The 21,083-nt window shown below is 35.0% G+C and overlaps 1 protein-coding gene across 4 annotated transcripts in view; it reads right to left on the bottom strand.

Moving 5' to 3' along the window:
• kcnab2b (potassium voltage-gated channel subfamily A regulatory beta subunit 2b) overlaps positions 1-21,083 on the bottom strand; it is a 125,508-nt gene that overhangs the window by 93,867 nt on the left and 10,558 nt on the right. For 2 of the 4 annotated variants that reach the window (XM_056448823.1, XM_056448822.1), the window contains 2 exons: positions 10,107-10,228; positions 8,262-8,303 (listed from right to left, as the gene is read on the bottom strand). In XM_056448823.1, the coding sequence (XP_056304798.1) occupies positions 8,262-8,303; positions 10,107-10,174 (110 nt within the window). In that variant the 5' untranslated portion in view covers positions 10,175-10,228. Of the gene's footprint in view, positions 1-55; positions 515-8,261; positions 8,304-10,106; positions 10,229-21,083 lie in introns of those variants that run through there. The other 2 variants (XM_056448824.1, XM_056448820.1) reach the window with 1 other exon arrangement.

Here is a 21,083-nt window from a genome sequence, read left to right as displayed (position 1 = left end):
TCTCTCCTGCACCAATCATTATTTGTGAAAGCCTTGCAGCCTCTCTGCCTCTTACCTGTACCTCATGCCAGTCTGGAAGGAGATGGACTCCTGCAACGACACTCCATTGGTCCTTAGAAAGTCCTCCAGGTTTTTGAGTTGGGCGGCCGCCCGCACCTCCCGCAGGCTCCGAATCTCCCCAATCTCCCCCCCACCCTGCCTCAGTGGGTATAGGCCCTGGTCGGACAGGTATCGGTCGATGTCGCTCCGCATGCTCTCGCTGAAGGACAAGGAAAGCAGCTTACTGCTGCTAATGCTGCTGCTTCTCCGCACGCTGTTCCCCGGTGGGCCATTTTTTGGTACCTGTTCAGATGGGACACTGTGTTGGCGGCTGAGGCGGCGGCTGGTGTGCCCGACCCGCAACTCAGTCAGACTGCTTCTGTGGGTGGCAAACATGCCCAGCGAGCAGGATACGGGAATCACCAACACACAGAGACGAGTGAAGAGACTGGCATGACTGAGAGCAGTTGCGGGTCATAGATCTGGCTTTAAATAGCGTCCGCCTCTCGTGGCATATCAACACCAGACTCAAACGTCCATGCACTGCATTCAGAGCTTACCCTCCCCTGTGGGACTCAAATACTATGATGGAGTTTACTAGTTGATATTGAAGAACAGAATGAAGAAAAGTGTGAGTTTTCTGTACTCATGTGTGATCAGGAACATTCAGGCATGCGTGGAGAATGTGAAGAGGCCTGCAGGAGCCTAGTGCCAAATCTATCCAGCGTCCAGTTAGTTAAACCAAGCTCCTCATGTACTGTATGATGGTCAAAAAATAGACTGGCACTGCCCCCAACAAAGACTACAATCCTAAAAGTAAGCATGATGTACTTTTGTCTTAAATTAAGACATCACAGAGACAGAGGACAAAATATCAGAGCTGTCTTATGGATGTTTTTTTTAACTCTGTGGCTCTATAACCATAATATATACAGCACGAGTTACAGGATTTTATTTTTGTTAAAAGTAACATTATTTTCATTTGTTTTATATGAAGACCACACTACAATGATCTGTTTATTTGATTCTTTTTATGTAGAGATTTTAATGGTTTGGTTTTTTGTTTTTTTTTATGGACCCGACTACATAACATAATTGTACCATATCCATTTTAGTATCTACTATGTGAAAAGTAGTAGATATTTACAGGTATACCATGGAAATATTTATATTCCCATGGTAGATATTTATACCACGAGAATGGCATAATTACTTAATTTCCAAAAATATATCAAATTTTGTTGAAATTTTGTAGTTTGTAATTTGTTTTTGCAATATTTTGTATTAATTTAAATGTATTATCTTTCTGTTTCTAAAGATGTTTGGTGACTTAAATATTATTTTATTAAATATATGTTTAATAATAATCAAAAACGTTGCAAGAATTAGATGCTTTGTTTCCATTGAGAACTTAGAGAAACTTGTTCATGCTTTTATCAGCAGCAGGGTGGATTACTGTAATGGCTTCCTCACTGGCCTTCCCAAAAAGACAGTCTGACAGTTGCAGCTCATCCAGAACACTGCTGCCAGAATTCTGACCAGAACCAAAGAATCAGAGCACATCACACCTGTCCTCATATCTTTACATTGGCTCCCAGTTACATTCAGAATAGAATTTAAACTACACAGTAAATCACTAAATGGACTAGGACCTCGATACATTACAGATATGCTCACTGAATACAAACCTAACAGATCACTCAGATCTTTAGGAACAAGTAGATTAGAAATTCCAAGAGTTCATTCAAAGCAGGGAGAATCCGCCCTCAGCTGCTATGCCCCCCATTGTGGGAATCAGATTCTAGAAAGGATCAGATGTGCTCCAACATTAGGCACATTCAAATCAAGACTGGAAACACATCTGTTTAGCTGTGCCTTTACTGAATTAGCACTGTGCTGCATCCGACAGATCGCATCATATCTTTCTTTTCCATTGCTTTATAACTTGTATTTAATCTGTTTTTAATAATTTTTATTCTTTGTTGTTTTTATTTTCTTATACTTGTTTTTTTATTCCTGTTTATGTATTTTGAAGTACCCTTGTGAATGAAATGTGCTATATAAACAACCTTGCCTTGCCTTACCTAAAACTATTTTGTTCAAACACATCAAATATATTACCTATATTCACTGAGAAATATAAAATGGGGTGTACTCATTTACAGTATGCTGAGCACTGTATACACAGTTTTAATAAATGCCTGTATAAATACTTTTTTTTAATTAAATGTCAAAAAGAAATACTACTCCGTAATGCATGTGTTCAGTAACGTATTGCTGAACATTGTGACAAATATAATAAGATTAAGTATGAAAAGTTTCTTTTTGTTTTGTTTTTTTAAGAATCCCATCGGTTCAAAAGTACCACAGCTGAAGAAACATCCATATATTTTTGCACTCGCAGGATATTTACAACACAATTTAAAACTGATATAAGTGGTCTGATCTTGCATATCTAATGTGCTACTAATGGTCCAATTGATTTCAGCTCTAACTTTAAAAGACAGCAAACAATAGTCAAGAAGGCATGAAGTCAAGAAGGCATGCTAAAAATACTCACTGGTCAAACAATAGCAAACTAACAATGACAAATGACAACAGAAATCCATTTAAAATCAGAAACCCTTTCACAAAGAACTGTATCCCTAGAACATATTTTAATAATTCACCCAACAAACATCCACGAAACATCATGAATAAGAAATGCCTTTCTACTAGTAAATATAACAGACCAGAATATTGACCATAAAACTCACAAAATGCCATATATATGTTTATCTACACCCATTCTTGCTCACAATAACAAAGCCACATATACAGTACTAAACGAAGTCAGTCCAGAAAAGTAACAAGGCTCTACATCTCACAAAATAAGTCAAGACACACCAAATCTACAACATGACACCCTCTCCACATACTCCAGAGCTTAGCTTGTTTCCCTACCTGACAAAAGCTAAAGTGAATAGAAATAGACTAGACTTTTATTTCCATTGTTGTGATGAGTTGTTTAGCAGCTCACAAGATAGTGGTAATACACAGTATGGTTAGTGCAATATATTGTAGTGAACATTAGTTTAACTTTTTATATATATCAAAAAAATGTAAAAGGTAAATAATAATAAAACCGTTTTTACAAACACTTTTTCATTTCTCTTTTTACAATTACTGTTAAATTTTATTATCAGATAAAATATAAAATAACATTTGTGCACAATGTTTTCATTTATAATATATCATTCAAATTTTACATAATTTAAAATAAAATAATAAAAGCAAGCACGGAGGAGTCAAAATGATATACACTGTATATAAATACACTATAGCAATTCATTATATGAGGCAAACCTGCTTTTTTCTACTCACATCACTAAAACATAATGGTGCTACAGTATAGTAGGACATTATGTGGATCTTATAAGCCTTGCTTTCCGTTTCTGGGACAGGAGTGAGGGTGTGAGCAGGATCATCATGCAACATCCTCAAGCGGGACCCATGTTCAGCTAGAGTACTAGCGTGGTACTTACCCGGTTCCTCGGAGGACGAGTCACGTATGGGTTTTGCACTACACTGCTCATCTGACAGCTTAATAGTGGTCCGCTGACTGAAGAAGACTGCCGTTTTCTTCTTTAAACTGACTGTCTTTCCAGCATCAGCAATTAGTGAACTGAACCAACAACTCCGCCCAATGAAGGATCAGGCCCCGCCCACTTTGGCAAAATGTCACAGAGAATGTTTTGCGCACCTATCGCAGGGCAAGTATGCTCTGCAAATATGAATTATTCAGGACAGCTTTCGCTCTAAAAGCCTTTGATGTTGTACCACATGAAAGCATACTGAAAGCACCTTTTTTTTTTGCTTGTTCAGTGTTTCGAATGAGTATAAAATTTAAAAGGACAAGCTATCCAAAGCAGAGCGAAGAACAAGAAAAAAAACATGGTAGCAAACCCATAAAATAAAATAAAATAAAATAAAATAAAATAAAATAAAATAAAATAAAATAAAATAATAATCCTAATTTTTTAATGTAAGATTTTAATAAAAAGTTAAAGTAATTAAATTATTTAATTGATTCATTTTAATATTATTATTTAGCATTATTTTTGTAATATTATCATTATAATATTAGTTCAGTTTACTCTTTTACATTTGTTTAAAGTAAACATTAATATAGATTTTCTTTGAAAATATTAAGTAAATTAAATAATTTACAAATATAGCATGTTTTTAAAATGGTATCACTTTGTTTTGATGGTCTTTTTAGCACATTTTGTTGACTGTAAGTTACATTGCACCTATATAGCACCATTTTTATTAGTAGAACGTCTTCTTACAATCTTCTTTAGCTGGCACTGCTCCACCAACTGACATTCTTCTGACTAAGAAACGTTGCAAGTACATTTCAACTTACACTAACTGTTGGAATATCCCATGCATGTTCAATAATAAAAGGTCCAGAAGAGGTTTTTCTTCAATGTCAAACATATTAGTAATTTATTGGATACAAATGAATAATTCGATTCACAGAATTCTGCTATCCTCAAAGCAATGTAAGAGTTACATTCAGGGGTGCGCAACAAATTTCATTTCCTGATTCGCGCTTTAATATCTAGCTGATATTAACGGGTGGAGTTTAGTGAAATTCGTCACTTGTCAATCATTCTACAGTCCTCCATTGGCCGCACCCATACATACGTCCTCTTTTTCCACGAATTCTCTGCATAACATAAAAGCATGAGACTTTTCTCAACTGCACATATTATTTCTGCTGACAGGAAGTTTAACTGCAGAGCTCAAGTTAATTTTAGACAATCAGGCCTTTGCATCTCTATCAGGTCCATCTACTTCTGCAAAAATGCTTCATTAATATTAGCCTGCATTAGAAGTTCAGTTAATATACAGTATCTCCTTTAAGCCATACAAATACAATTGTTTAATGAAAAGAAAAAAAGACAAAAATATGTTAATATTCCTAATATTCCATTATACATAAATTCCTATGTAGTTGCAATGTAACTCAAAATCAACAAAATGTGTTAAAGGGATCATCAAAATAAAGTGATACCAAAAGATCAAATCAAATTCACATTTATTCATTCATTTTTAATCGGCTTAGGCCCAGATTTGTCAGGAGTCGCCACAGCGGAATGAACCGCCAACTTATAAAGCATATGTTTTATGCTGCAGATGGCATTCCAGCCGCAACCCAGTATTGGGAAACACCCATACACTCTCACACACACTCATACAATACGACCAATTTAGTTTATTCAATTCACCTATAGCGCATGTCTTTGGACTGTGGGGGAAACCGGAGCACCTGAAGGAAACCAACACAGGGTGAATATGCAAACTCTACACAGAAATGACAACTGGCCCAGCCGGGACTCAAACCAGGGACCTTTTTGCTGACAATGCTAACCACAGTGTCGCCCCTAAATTCACATTAATTTCATAAACTCTAAATAAGGTGCTACAAATAATTTACTGATGCAAATGCCACGCAGCTTATAAATAGATGATGTGCTGCAGTGCAAATATCACTCCTAGTTGTTTTCAAGTGCAGATGTTCTGCTTTAGCTAATGATAACAGCAAATCCAATGCAACAGGGATGCAAACAAGATGCCAAAGAGAGAAAAAGGGCTGATATGTAATCGAGTGAAAACCAAACATAGCACACCGTAAATTTGTCCAAACGGTAAATACTAAGTCTATTATAATAGGAAACACATTAGCATTTGCAGTGCAAGTACAATAGCTCTTTTGCTTTGTGTTCATTACAGCCCTCCATACCCGAGCAACTTCGCTAACGCTGCAAACATTGCCGTTTCCTTCATTTCCCTGTGACTAAAGACTCCAGGCGTGCCTTAAAACAGTAGCATCTATTATTTAGCATACACCATTTGCCTGTGATGTCACATCCAGTCTAAATATATAACTCATTTCATAGGGCAGCGGGAGTCTGCGTTGCTGTGTTTGAGTGAAACGCTATCAGTAAGTGTGTGTTTGAGTGGTTTCTCAAATGACTCAGCAGTGATCAAGATGATTTTTTTTTTAACTACATCCTAAACTTCATCGTTTTCATAAACGGAGAGTGCAGCAGCTAATGTGTCACCATAACAAGATGAAAAATCATCACCTGTCATTGTGTGTTAGCTTCTCAAATTATTTTTTTATTATTTTTTTGTATGCACATTTTATAAATCACTGCACAGAAGGGTTAAGTCTAATGGTTAGGTGTTGATATAAAAGATTATTTTAAAAATATAGCAAAAATTAATTGAAAAATAGTATTACAATTTTAAAATGTATTATTTTTAAAGCCCGAAATAATTCATACCGCTGACCAATTCTGACTTAAAATTACTTTTATTTTTTTCTTGTACATTATTATCTTTTAGGGGAAGCCTGTGTCATTTCTGGTCAAAAAAAAAAAAAGTTGAAATAATAAAAGAATAAAAGTTGAATAAAATAAACCTTAACTCAAGTCAGAATTTGCCTGGGGCATGAATATTTTGGGACTTGCCTTTAAATGTCACTATAAGCTGTGTAGCAGTGTCTTGAAAAATATTATTTACTGTCATCATGGCAAAGATAAAATAAATCAATTAGAAATGAGTTATTAAAACTATTGTGTTTATATATATATATTTATATGACATTTTCATCCTTCAGAAATCATCTAAATATAATCATTCGGTGTTCAAGAGATATTTTTGATAATTATTAACCGAGTTGCTTAATATTTTTCTGGATGCATGTTTCAGGATTAATGAAAGAAATGGCACTTAACAAATATATTTATGTAAGAAATGAAAAAACATTGGTTCACTTTATTTTGACGGTCCGTTTGTTGAATTTAAGTTACCTTGTATCTACATGCCAACTAATTCTCATTAGATTATAAGTAGACTGTTAGATTGGGGTAAAGGTTAGGGTTGTGGTTGAGGTTAGTGTAAGTTGGCATGTACATGCAAAGTTTCTTATAGTCATTTCTTATGGTCATTTTCACAATAACAACACAGTATAGCCAACCGTGTGCTGTGTTTGTTCCTGTCATTTTTCTCAAGATTGATACAATAACCTACCCTGCAGCGTGGGATTCGCCAGCTGTTTGTTATTAAAGGAAGGATCAGCAAAGACTACTAATGTATGGGAAATTGTCAGTAACTGTAACACAGTTTGTATGAACCAGTTTCTTCTTCCTTCAGATCCTGTAAATGTTTCTCCTTCCTGCACAACGTGGTGTGATTAAAACAGTTGCCTCGTTTTCCGTAAGTTAATTTGCAAAATATGTATTTAATAATGTTTTGTAACTTTTAATCGATTCTCACGACTTAATCACGTATCTGTTATAGATCAGTGCTTGTAATGTATCTCTCAGGTTAAATCTGTATAGGCTATTGACATATCGTATCCAAAACCACGCTTCTTCCTTTACCAACTTAAATGCGTTTTTGTGCATGCGATCTCCTGCTGTTTATTGCTATGGCCACCATCAGCTGTTTCTCACACACGTGGTGTGGTCAATTTTCAAAATAGTTCAACTTTTGCCACTGTGTGGATTAATACTGAATGTGTGTCCTTGTTATTACTTGGGGCTGTGATTAAGAATAGAGGAATATGCTGGTGCTTAAATGCATTGCTTTAATGCATTTTTGCATTGGGCTCACACATACACTCTGCGCTCTGACTACTTCTTAATCATGCCTCACGCTGAATGCAGTCAACCAATCACAACAAACTGGATCATCGAACCAATCAGCACAGAATAGAATCAAGCAAAGGAGGGGTTTGGGAATAAATGAATCGCTGAACAAATCATAAGGGGGGGGTTGGGATAATTAGCTAAAAAAATGCATATTATAACACAATGAAAGTGTTTTTGACCTTGCATACATATTAGCCTGTTGTTGGAGACCAACAAAACCAAAATATGACCTTTTATAAAGCATAATAGGGGCTCTTTAAAAACATGTTTGTAAAATAAGACATAAAAATGAATACGAATCTTTGCAGTGAACAAAACTTTTAGACTCATGTTAGGAAGTGTGTAGAGTTCCTGGTTTTACAATCCTATCACCATTGTCCTTGAGCGAGGCACTTAAACTCCAGAACACTCCAGAGGGAGCGTCTCTACTGTACAGTGTTATGGATGAAAGCATTTTATGTAATCTTGTGAAGAGCTGGCTATATTTACACACGAAGAGCAGATGTAAAGTACCTGTAAAACTGCAGCTGCCTCTTTGGACTCCCATAGCGAGCTCTACAGGGATGACAGAAAGAAGGGGGAAAAAAGAGTGTTAGTTTAACTTTATTTAGTGGAGACGGTGAGAATAACGTAAAAAATTAAGAGTGAGCAGAGCACAGATTAACACTGGGTTAGTTATAAGTAGGCCTACACGGATTCTGCGCACACAGAATTCCGCAGATTTTAGCCCATCATTTATTCTGTTTATTTACTTGTGTAAATGTGTGTAAATTTATATTTATTCAGTTTTTAAATTAATGTCAGTAATATTATGGACTAATATGAAAATATTTATATGATTTGTTTACAACACAGTTTGTAAAGTAATATTTCTTTTAGTAGATATATTATATGAGAGACTTGCTTTGTTTACCTAATAAAGTGGATCTAATTGGATTTCCATTTTAAACATTAAATAAAAGTTAAAAATGTATTACTTTTTATTTCATATATTAAGGTTTTAGTTATGATACTTCCAAAATTCAATCCACATAAATCCGCAGATTTTTAACAAAATTCTGTGCAGAAATAGCAAAAAATGTCTGCAGATTCTGTCTGGCCCTAGTTATAAGTTATAATAGACATTGTTTAAACATTTTCACACTTGCTATCAAAGCTTATAGTACTTACTAGCTGTCATAATAAAGGGATAGTTCACCCAAAAATTTCAATTACAACATAATTTATTCTCCCTTATGTAGTTTTAAACCTTTAATGAGTTCCTTTCTTCTGGTAAACACAAAAGAAGATACTCTGAAGAATGTTGGTTGCTGGGACTCATCAACTTTTATAGTAGGGATAAAACAATAATCAGTACATAAATAACATAAATAATTAATAATTAATGGGTTCAATCAACCAACATTCCTCAAAATCTTTTCTTTTGTGTTCAACAGAAGAAAGAACATGGAAGGGTGAGTATGTATTTAAATTTTGGGGTGATCTATCCCTTTAACATTATACATAGAATTAAAATAAAGCTAAATGCAAAAAGTACATTTCTGGCTGTAGTCAATTTATCATCTGAGTTTTAAGTGTTTATTTAAAATCAGACAAACTGGATGTAATTTAAATCTCCAGTTTGCTTTTTTGTCCTTTCATTCTTGTACTAAAGTTTTCAATTCCAGTTGTACAAATGGGAAACATTCTAACATTGCTATTACGTTGTTCTGCAATGCATTTTTTTCCTGTAACTATGCTCTACAGCTGTGTGTCACAATCAGAACCATCACAAACGCGAGGCTATGGTTGCAATGTGCTCACCATCAAACCTCCAAAATTAGTTGTTGTTTTATAATTCCAAAAACATAATTTTGTTTGGAAAACTAATTTACATTTATTAAAAATACATTTATATCCACCCAAAAAATTCCTGTTACCCATCCAAGATGATTTTTTTTCTTCGGTACAACAGTAAAGAAGATTTTTAGTAGAGTCCAGCTAAAAACTGTTGTTAATGATTTACTGAAGAAAAAAAAGTCAGCTGTATCTTCAATGGCAAGTTCACTTACAAGTCAATTTTCTTTTTTGGGTGAATTTTCCATTTACATTGTTCTTTCATGTATATTTTATATTTTAGAAGATAACTTATGAATCTATTCTTATGGGGTAAATAATAGAAAGAAATACACACTGTTATTTTAAAACAAATGCACATTATTATACTAGAGAAACGTGAAATTATTTTGGAAAAAAATTATAATCCAAGACCAGTGGATTCCCACAAACTGAAAGAGTCAAACTGGTCATGTAGTGGTCATATAGTACATAATCAGTAAACTATTCATGTTTTGTTTTGGCGAATGAGGTTTTGCTCACGTATAAGGGGATCCACTCTGCCGTGTGGAGAGACGAGCAGGGGAATCAGTGTTGGGTTCGGGGTACATGGAGCCGTGAGGGAGAAGAGAGCAGTCGATGGCTCTCACTCAGACTCTCAGCTTCTGGAGAACACACAATAAAGCCTGTCAGTCATTCACAACCACAGTTTCAGCAATGTAATAAACCGCAGTAATCACATGCCCAGGATAGTCTATCAAAAGTGCAAGTACAAGTAATGTGATACAGTGCAAGGCCAGTAGGCGGCGCCGCTTACTTGTTTGTGCCACACTCAAAGAGAACTGAAAATCATCACAACTAAGCTGCATTTATGTGCAGGAGTAGCTGGTTATGATGTTGCAATCTGAATATGATATACATGTATGAAATATAAACGTTAGCGGATTTTTTTTTAATAAAAGAAAGTATGGGGTTACTATTAATCTGAGAGAAAAACATCTTTGATTTTGCTTCAGGGTGACACACTGATAACTTATTTAGCTACTACGCTAATGCATATTTCAGCATGTGTGACCTGTGCCATAAATAGCAGAGCTTATGCTGGTGATAAAGTGATGTATTATGGGGTTGCTTTAACCTAAAACCATCTAGATATCAGTCCAGTGCTCAGTTTTTCCTCAGGAGTCACTTTAAGACTTCACCGTCTCAATAGTGCAGGTTTTTAAGGATTACAGGTCATGAAAATCTAGATTCTGTGAGATACAACAGTCCTAAATGTTCTCTTTCAGCAAAGATCTATGATTGTTAATGCCAATGCAGCATTTAAGCAAAGTAGAAATGAGTACAGAATATTCACTTTAAATATCAATAAACATTAAACAAATACAAATTGACAGAAATAAGTAAATGAATATATGAATAAATAAAGAAATTAATTAATAAACAGCTGTATTATGTGCGCAATATTAAGATTTTAACTAATTATTACATTAATTATTTTGTAATAATGTTCATATGAAACTGACACTTTTGCAATTGCATTACCGAAATTTAGAACATTTGGTATGAAATACAACTATGTTTTAAACAGCAATAAAAATAAAAACTCAATATAACAAGACAAAAGAATCACATAAAAAATTGAGACAATAAGAGTTGGCTTGCTTGTAGCCAAATGCTGTTTCATGTTTTGACAAACTTGCAGTATACTGTACTTTTGTTAAAAAAAGATTAATCTATCAGGTGAACAAAAAAAAAAAACATTTTAAAACATTAATAGGGAAAAAATAAAACATTTGTGGGACATACAGTAAAAGTGAATGCTATACAGTGGTGAAAAGAGAGTACTGGGAAATCATGCTTAAGTAAAAGTACCATTACTTGCCTAAAAATGTAGTGCAAGTAGAGTAAAAGTATCTGTTGTAAATATTACGTGAAGTTTCATAAACCAATTTCGAGAGGAGCACGTGATATGATTGAGCACGTCTGGCCACTCATCTGTAATCAGTAATAATCCAATCAGAGTGATCCTAGTTTACTATAAATGGATCATTTTCTCCCTAATGTTTTATCTTCGTTTGGAAGAATCCCCCCTTCCACCCCTTCTCCTCCTTTTCCTCCCTTTTCTAAAAGGGGGAGCTCTCGAGACCTACCTGATCTCGGATCTCCTGATATGCTTATCGACTGGGCGGGAGCCCTGGGCTCAAATATCTCCGAGCTCAGGGTTCTCTCCCGGGACAGCATGCCAAACCTGCTTTATACGCCAAGCATATCTAAGTGGGAACTCTTGAATCAAAGTATGAGTAAAATGTAGATCTTTCAAAAATACTCAATAGTGAATGGTGAGTATTACACTGTAAAAAGCTGATGCATTTACATGTAATTTGTGGATGTGTGTAAACGTAACATTCTGTAGTGCATTTAGTTATTGCCCAGAAGGCACACAACCTCATAAAATGTTAGGTTAGATTTAGGTACGGACATCAGGTGATCAAAATTAAATGTCTAGCCAGCGTCTAAGGACAATCTTATTTTGATGTCCAATAACAACGTCATATGACGTTGATATTTGGTGGATTTTAGGTTGTGTTAGAAAGTGACCAAGATCCAACGTCGAGCCAACACCTTAAACCAAAGTCATATTGACATCAAAAACTGACATTTATTCATCATAAAATATGGCGAACCAAAATCCAATGTCTGATAGACATCATAGTGGTGACGTCCAGACAACGTCAAGCTGTAACATCATTAGACGTTGATTTTAGGTTGAACACTGACGTCGGCCTGACGTTGGGTTCTGATGTAAACCCGATTTTCATTTCAAAACAAAATGCAATGTCCCCTTGGCGTTGGGGTACAACGTCAATCTGACGTCTTGTGCCTGCTGGGTGTTTAAGGCCATTTCAGTCATCTTACAGTAAACATCCGTCATCTTTTCATCACTGACATACATCTAAACAGTCTCTGGGTCAATGCAAGTAAAGATTTTGGACATCTTTTTGGACACTTTTAACGCTTCCAAACAGTTTGCTGCAATTATAAATCCCCCATGTCTTGAGTTCAGTATGATGCGATTTACCTTCTATGTGTTATTTGATTGGACAGGAATCAAAGGACTGATTTTTCTAATCACCACAGACAAGAAAAGATAGTGACTGCAGGTTGAAGGAAAGTAGTGGAGTAAAAGTACAGATACAGCACTAAAAATGTACTCAAGGGAAAGTAAAAGCACACATTTTTAAAACTACTTAGTAAAATTCAATTCCTGAGAAAAACTACTCACTTACAGTAATTTGAGTAATTTGTAATGTGTTACTTTACACCACTGTATTTGTCATATTTGACAATATTTGATATATTTGTCAGTAAATGAATTGCAGACTAGAACATGAACACTCTAACATCACAGATTGTCAAACTTCTATCAATGTACAGTAACTTCAAAAACACAATGAAAAATAGCACCAAACTGTAAGTCTTGTGTGTTGTTTCAGTATGACTGAGCTCCAGTAATTATTGAGCAAGCATGACTCTGCTGCTGAAAGCTAGAAGAGTTCCACCTGCTGTCTGCTCTCAACTCACGGCCAACTGGCCCATTTCCAGCCTGGCAGAATTTTACCAGCAGCACATTAGAAACTGCAGAGATAAAACATTCAGGCAAGAGACATGAGAGAAAGTGTAGGCTCGACACTTTACACCACTCTGTTTGGCACGTGCTGTACTGATGTTACTGCGGCGCAAGAAGAAAGACACAGTGAGATGATATACGACAACAGAGGGCACTAGTGCTCGCTCACTTTTTGGCTGCATTGATTACGGATACATTTTGCCTAAAATCTGCATGCCATGAACTATAGACCATTTTGAGGATGTAAACAAAAACAACGATCCCAACGTATTTCATGCTGTACATGTTTATTTCTATAGCTTCAAAAATTCGGAAAAGTCCTTTTGACTTAAGATTGGACCAAATTTTGTGACCTCATAACTTTGGGCCAGACTGTTATACAGACTTAAAGTTGGGCTTATTTAACTTAGACTACCAATCTGCCGATCACTGATGACGTTTCAACGTACTAGCTACACCCTAGCATCTGTCTCATAGACCCATTATTAAAAACTGCCATTGACTTTACAATGGACATACTAACAACATACCAATTCTTATTAGCAACCACTCACAACACTTCAGCAACTGCCTAGCAACACCTTAGCAACCACCTAGCAATGCATTAGCAACCACTCAAAACACCCTAGCAACCAGCTAGCAACACCATAGCAACCACCTAGCAAATCACTCAAAACACCCTAGAAACCACCTAGCAACACCTTAGCAATGACCTAGAACACCCTAGCAACCACCTAGCAACACCTTAGAAATGACCTAGCAACACCTTAGCAACCACCCCGAACACCCTAGCAACCGCCTAGCAACACCTCAGCAACCGCCTAACAATATCTTAGCAACCACCTAGCAACATCTTAGAAACCACATTAAACACCCTAGCAACAACTTGCAACCGCCTAGCAACACCTCTGAAACCACCAACTCCTTAACAACCACTCAGAACACCCTAGCAAACGCCTAGCAACACCTAAGCAATCACTCAGAACACCTTAGTAACCACTCAGAACACCCTAGCAAAAGCCTAGCAAGAAACATACCAATCCACACCAGAGACATGCTAACCTTTATGTAGTTATGGCTGTTACAAATGTCTTAAAATCTACTTCACTTATGTAAACTTTGAAACAACTTCAAACTTTCAGATGAGGCTTTCTCAAGACACCATAAAGTTTGTCTACCAACTTTACTTTTCTAGTTACAGATATGAAATAGTTTGATGACAAGCAGGAAATTTTCAAGGGCCAATAACATGACCACATCAAAATGGTCTATACCAACTAGCTATCACGAGGTCAGTCACCTTCACAACATTACAAACTATTTTGGAAAGAAAAAGGATTTAAGAAGCATACAAAAGACGTAGCATGGTAAAGTAAAGAAACTTTAGTAAAGGAAAGACGCATTGAAACACTGGGAGTGACTATTATAAAAAGATGAATGTAAAATTAACCCTTTACTGCACAGCGTTGCAATATGGCAACATGATATTAATGTTCATTTCTCTGCCACTGTTTCTTTTAGACCAACATTTAATTTTTTTTTTTGGAAAGAAAATACCTTAGTGTAGTCAATGATGTGTTTTGGTTAAGTCACATGACATGCAGTGTTTTTCTGTGGCGCGATTATTGACAGCCTGCCATTTATTGTGAGTAGTTGCTGAATGCAAATGTAACCATCAATAAAAACAAAGGATCAAATTATGTCAGATCCACAAAAAAAATCTGAAACCACCTCCAGTAAGTTATGATGACATATCCAAAACTCAAAAGTTTTTATCAAATAATTTTTTTGTAAACGCATCAAATGTATGTGTTGCCAAATGGAAACACTGTGCAATAGTGGAATGTGCAATATAGCAATGGGTTAGCTAGCTAGCAAGTTCAGCTGTGATCTTTTAAGTTTTAACAATAACAACATGAATGCTAGTAATATAATGTTGATTAGTCATATTTATTATGGATTTATTATAATATTTATTATTTATTAGTCATATTTGCATTATGGATAAAATCTAGTTTTAATGGTAATACTACTTTTGAATAGATATGAAAACAGGGAACAGTGTATAAGCTAGCACCACCATGTTCTATAATAAGTGAAACAAGAAAAGGACAGAACTGGCTCTTCCTGCAGATGAAGTGAGGATGAGATGGGTTTTAGTGATCATGAGAATGATGCAGATTGGACATCTGATAAGATGGAGGCCGTTCAAGTTAGCTCAGAGGCATATAAGACAGGCGTAGTATAGCATATGGTATAGAAACATTGTTAGCTACATTATTCTGACGCATCTGGATATATTAGACTTGCTATTTATTTATTATAATATTAACTGAAGAAAATATTTATATTTACTGTATGTAGTATACATAATAATACAATATTATGCTTGTTTTCAATAATATACAGCAAAAAAGAATGGAATAAATGAAAGCTGATGGAATATCAGTTGTTGCAAAGTATGTATAAGGTGTCATATATATGTTCTGTGTTAAAGCTTATAATACTGCAACACCAATTAAATCAAAACAAACAACAAAACTATTAATTATAAGGAAATTTCTAAATTTGAAATTTCTAAGTTAGATCCACTATTGGACATTGTTTGCCATATAACATATCATAAACTACCTTAAAATGTTGTTTTTTTTTTTTTCAAAGAATTTTAACAGCACTTCAAGCCATTTTAAGAAAAGAAAAACAGTCAAATATTTTTTTTATAGATCTATCATACTGTGTGCAGTAGAGGGTTAAATATTAAAATTGTTCAATTGACTGTTGAACAGTTTATTACAGGTGTTACAGCCATAATTAGGGATGTTTATCAGAGCTGTACACAATTTTGGTATCATCTCTCACCATGATATCTAATAATGAAATCGAAACATTAGTGCTGTCAGTTTTATTTTTTTAAATATTCATTGAATTTCTAAAAATGTATTAAAAAAGACACATTTAATGCAAATATCTGCATTCTATTTTTGGTGTGTCAAGAGACACGTGCGACATGATGATGTAACCATGTGATTTGTTTTTGTTAACTTACACAAAAAAAACTGCTGCTTGTTCAAACTACTTGTTCAAAATGAGCTGAAACAACACAATTCTTGTAATTTTTTTATGTTCCGTCCACTTAAATTTATAAACCATTAAGTTAACTCAAACGTTTTCTGTTGGAACAACATGAAGGAATTGTATTGGTCCAACTACCTGGCTAGGGGATTTGTAGTTCCCAGCATGCTTTGCGTGGGATTGAAATAAGAAAGTGAAATGTTGACAATAAAAGTAATCTTAGGTGTTTAAAGTTGATAGTAAGACTTGTTAAGAGTTTAATCTTCACTTTAGTTTGAAGATTTAGAAGATTTTCATGTAATGCTTTGAGTTTTGCAGAAGGCTCCATGCTTTGGGCGTTGGCAACTTAATTAGTAAAAATGCAGCTTGTTGCTTTGCTCAGTGAGCAATAATTGCCCCCCTAAAATTAGTTCTGAGATCAGTCTCAATCAAAAGTAAGGGCTCTATTTTAATGATCTAGGCGCAAAGTCTAAAGCACAGGATGCAAAAGCATTAAGGGCATGTCCGAATCAACTTTTGCTATTTTTGCTAACAGGGTTGTGCTTACTCTCTTAATGAGTTCTGGGTGTGTTTTGAGAATAAACCAATCAGAGGCTCATCTCCCATTCCCTTTAACAGTCAGTTTACACTTAAGAGTTATATCCAAAGACACGTCCTATGCCCCATATGGTCCAAAACCTTAAAGGTGGATAAATCTAAGCTTGTTTTTAATAAAACAAATAAAAATATGCTTATAATAAATATATTGCTAATAAAGAAAGAGAATCAGAATCAGAAGAGAATCAGAAAGAGCTTTATTGCCAGGTATGTTCACACATACGAGGAATTTGTTTTCGTGACAGAGCTTCTACAGTGCAACAGGATAACAGAGACAGGACAAAAAACAGATAATAAATATATTTAAAAAAATAAATAAAATAGAAGTAAGTAGTGAGTGCAAATATACAAATTGACAAGTGTATGTACGTGTTTATTACTATATACAACGTTATATGTGCAAATTGGCATGTAAGTGTGTGGTTAAATAAGTGTATATGTGTATAACAGTGTATAGCAAGTAGTGATGTTGGTTTCGCAATTATTATCATCAAGTGTTCATGAGATGGATTGCCTGAGGGAAGAAACTGTTTCTGTGTCGGGCTGTTCTGGTGCGCAGTGCTCTGTAGCGTCGACCAGAAGGTAAAAGTTCAAAGAGGCAGTGTGCTGGGTGTGAGGGGTCCAGAGTGATTTTGGCAGCCCTCCTGCTCGCTCTGGATAAGTACAGTTCTTGGGGAGTAGGAAGGGTTGTATCAGTGATTCGCTTTTTGTATAAAATTATACAAAAGCAGATTGTCGTGATTTAAGTGAAAAAAAAAAACAACACGAAGAAGGCATGGAGGCAGTGGTTTTTATATTTTTGAAAACAGTAATACTTTTGTAATATTTTATTCCTTTAATTCTTTTTTATTTGTAAAAAAAGGCATATTGCTGTACATCCTGCGTGTTTTAAGCAATGTATAAGCAAGGTGCACAACTAACATGCTCTGCACTGGACTTAAGACCTGCTTTCAGCTGGTCTATTGCACAGTCTATTTTAGTTCCTCAAAAGGAAAACAGGAAAATTAAAGGTGCGCTGGTTTGAAAAAAGCAACACGTCGGGGCAAACCAGGGCAAACACGTCTTTCGCTTTATTGCGTCGGGTTTATGATAGGGCCCTAAATGTAACTCATGAAATACACTTAAAAATGTCTCTTTAAGTTAGTTTAGGATAACTTCAAATAAAACTAAGAGACTTCGAAATGTCTGATACATAATAGACATGCATGATATTATCTGACCTTTGAGTTTAAGTTAAATAAAAATATAAATGTATTTAAAAGTTTGACCAACTCAATTGCATTTAATTGTGTAATTAGCTGTAATTGTGTAATTCTGTAGTTGGTGCTAAACCAATTTATTGGATGGAAATCCTGCTCTCAATTAAATTGAGTTCATCCAAGGAGTTATTTTTTGAGTGTATGCTGCATTCCAGACTCGGAATTAGGAGTTTTTACAACCTCCTACTAGAAAAAAAAACATCTAGAACGCTGCTAGAAGTTGAAAACCTGACCTGTGAACTGATCAAAGAACCCCAAAGTCAGTGAGACGCATCCTTTGAGATCACTTCACAGATGACCGCTAGTTCTGTTTCAACAACATTAGCGCTAAGTTTCCTTATGTCAAACATAAATAAAGCTCCAGACACAATCAAAAGTGGGATTTTCCGCAGTGAAATGTCTCACATCTGACCTCAATGCTTTCCAGTTTGTTATACGACTACAGTTTACGCGGGCTCACCAAAACTAGAAAGTAGAAGACTGGAAAAAGGTTGCTTCATCTAATTTGGAGTTTGGAGTATTTGTATGCTGCTGTCTTGCTTTATTAGGTTATGCTACAGTATAAATAATAATACTCAGAAGTAATGACCTGTCCACACGAATAGTATTTTCAAAACTGCACTTTTTTCTACATGGTTTTTCTGTTTGTCTACATAAAAATGGAGTATCGGGTGATTGAAACGAAACAATCTGAAAACTTTGGCCAGGGTGAAGATTTTCCGAAACTCCAGGTACAATGTGGTTGTGTGGACAACTGGTTTCTATTAATGACAGCATGGTGCACCTTGTTTTCTCCTTTCTGATTGGTCAACATGACTGGGTTCACATCAAATGCGAAAGATGCAAATGAGGCAAATGCTGCATGTTCATGGCAAACGCACTACGTTTTGCGTCGTTCGCACCATGGGATGATCGGGCTCTGTTCTCAGGTTTGCATTGACTTTTATGCAATTTACTCTCGAAAATACCTAATTCAGCTTAAAAGTGCCTTTATCTCTGCCTGATGTTTTCATGTGGATGGAGATTTTATAAAAGTTAATAAAAATACATGTGTGCATGGCTTGAATCTGTGTTAAGAGAAGAAAACTATGCAGACAGGAGCACTGAACTAGTACTGCTATTTTATTCCAATGCATGGTTGAGAATTTCCCAGTAAACAGCTATGACATTTTAGGTTCAAGCTGTTCAAAAGAAAACAGTGGAATTCAAGGTCAAACTTCAAAGAACCTAAAACAACCTCCTGAAACCCACACCAACAATTAGGTAGCTTATCAGTCTTTATCGCATCACGTCTTGCGACTCCTGTATCGGAATAGGTCTCATCAGGATACCCAACCCCTTTAGCCTGATGGCTAACTCTTTGGTTTTGGACGTACATGTGACAGAGACAACAGCTACAATCTGGCCCTCGATATGTTTGCTGAGGTGTCCTCTGAGAGGCCAGGTGGTGGGAGCTCATAATCACCCTGCATGACCTCAACACAACAAACACAACGCACCAGAGCATCAAAACTGATGCATCACAAACACATTAAGTCATACAAATCACAGAGGGAGAGACTTTTTGCACATTAAAGCTTATTTAGCAGCAGTCAGACTTATTGATTAGATGATTAAAGCAAACATGATGCACTTTATGCTCAGCACAACTTAAAGCCTCAATGGCAATCAGGTTACACAAGTTAGTTAGTACTTAACATGCCAAAAGTCATGAGATATACAGTTGAAGTCAGAATTATTAGCCCCCTGAATTATTAGCCCCCTGTTTATTTTTTCCCCAAATTCTGTTTAAAGGAGAGATTTTTTTCAACACATTTCTAAACATAATAGTTTCAATAACTCATTTCTAATAATAATTAGATTTTTTTCAAGATACTAGTATTCGGCTTAAAGGGCAATTTAAAGGCTTAACAAAGGTTTTTGGTTAACGAGGAAGGTTAGGGTAAGTTATTGTATAAGGATAGTTTTGCTCTGTAGACAATTAAAAAACAAATATTGCTTAACTGGGTAATAATTTTGACCTTAAAATGGCTTTTAAAAACATTTAAACTGCTTTTAATATAGCCGAAATAAAGCAAACAAGACTTTCTCCAGAAGTAAAAAATATTATCAGACATACTGTGAAAATGTAATTTAATTTGGTAAATATTTAAAAAGAAAAGGGGCTAACAATTCTGATATCAATTAAATATACTATATATATATATATATATATATATATATATATATATATATACGATATGATATGATATGATATGATATGATGTTTTTTTTTTTGCTAAAAATTTTACATCTTACGATTTTACTTTGGTAATATGTTTAGAAACACTGCTGTATGTTTTCTTAAATTACTATGTTTTATTCAACAAGAACACTTTAAAATTGATCAACAATACTCACAGTAACAACATTTATAAAGTTACAAAAGATCTCTAATTCAAATAAAAAAATTGAGCGAATGAGAATTATTTTTTTTTAAATGTACCTTGTTTTCCATGAAATCATGAAGCAGTGCAACTGTTTTTAGCATAGATAATAATAATAATAATAATAATAATAATAATAATAATAATAATAATAATAATACAATAAATGTTTATTGAGCACCAAATGAGCAAATTAAGAAGGATTTCTGATCTTTATGTGACTAAAATATTGGGAAGTTTTAGAATTGGAAGTTTTAAATTGTAATAATATTTCACAATTTTGTCATTTATACTGTAGTTTTATTAAATGAATGCAGCACTGGTGAGTGGACACATTTCATTTGGAACAAATTAAGATGATCTTTATCGAATTTGAAAGATTTCAGTCCATCAGTTTAAAATCTATCCATGAGTCAGCACCATCAACCTAGTGGATAAGTTTGGCAACACCCGAGTTCGATTCTTGGCTCGAGGTCCTTTGCCAACCCTTCCCCTCTTTCTGCTCCCATTACTTTTCTGTCTGTAACCTCCTCTG

This window comes from Danio aesculapii, chromosome 23, assembly GCF_903798145.1.
Source record: "Danio aesculapii chromosome 23, fDanAes4.1, whole genome shotgun sequence".
NCBI classification, from domain to species: Eukaryota; Metazoa; Chordata; class Actinopteri; order Cypriniformes; family Danionidae; genus Danio; species Danio aesculapii.
Note: the sequence above shows the minus strand (reverse complement) of the source record. Positions and strands in the feature narration are given on the sequence as shown.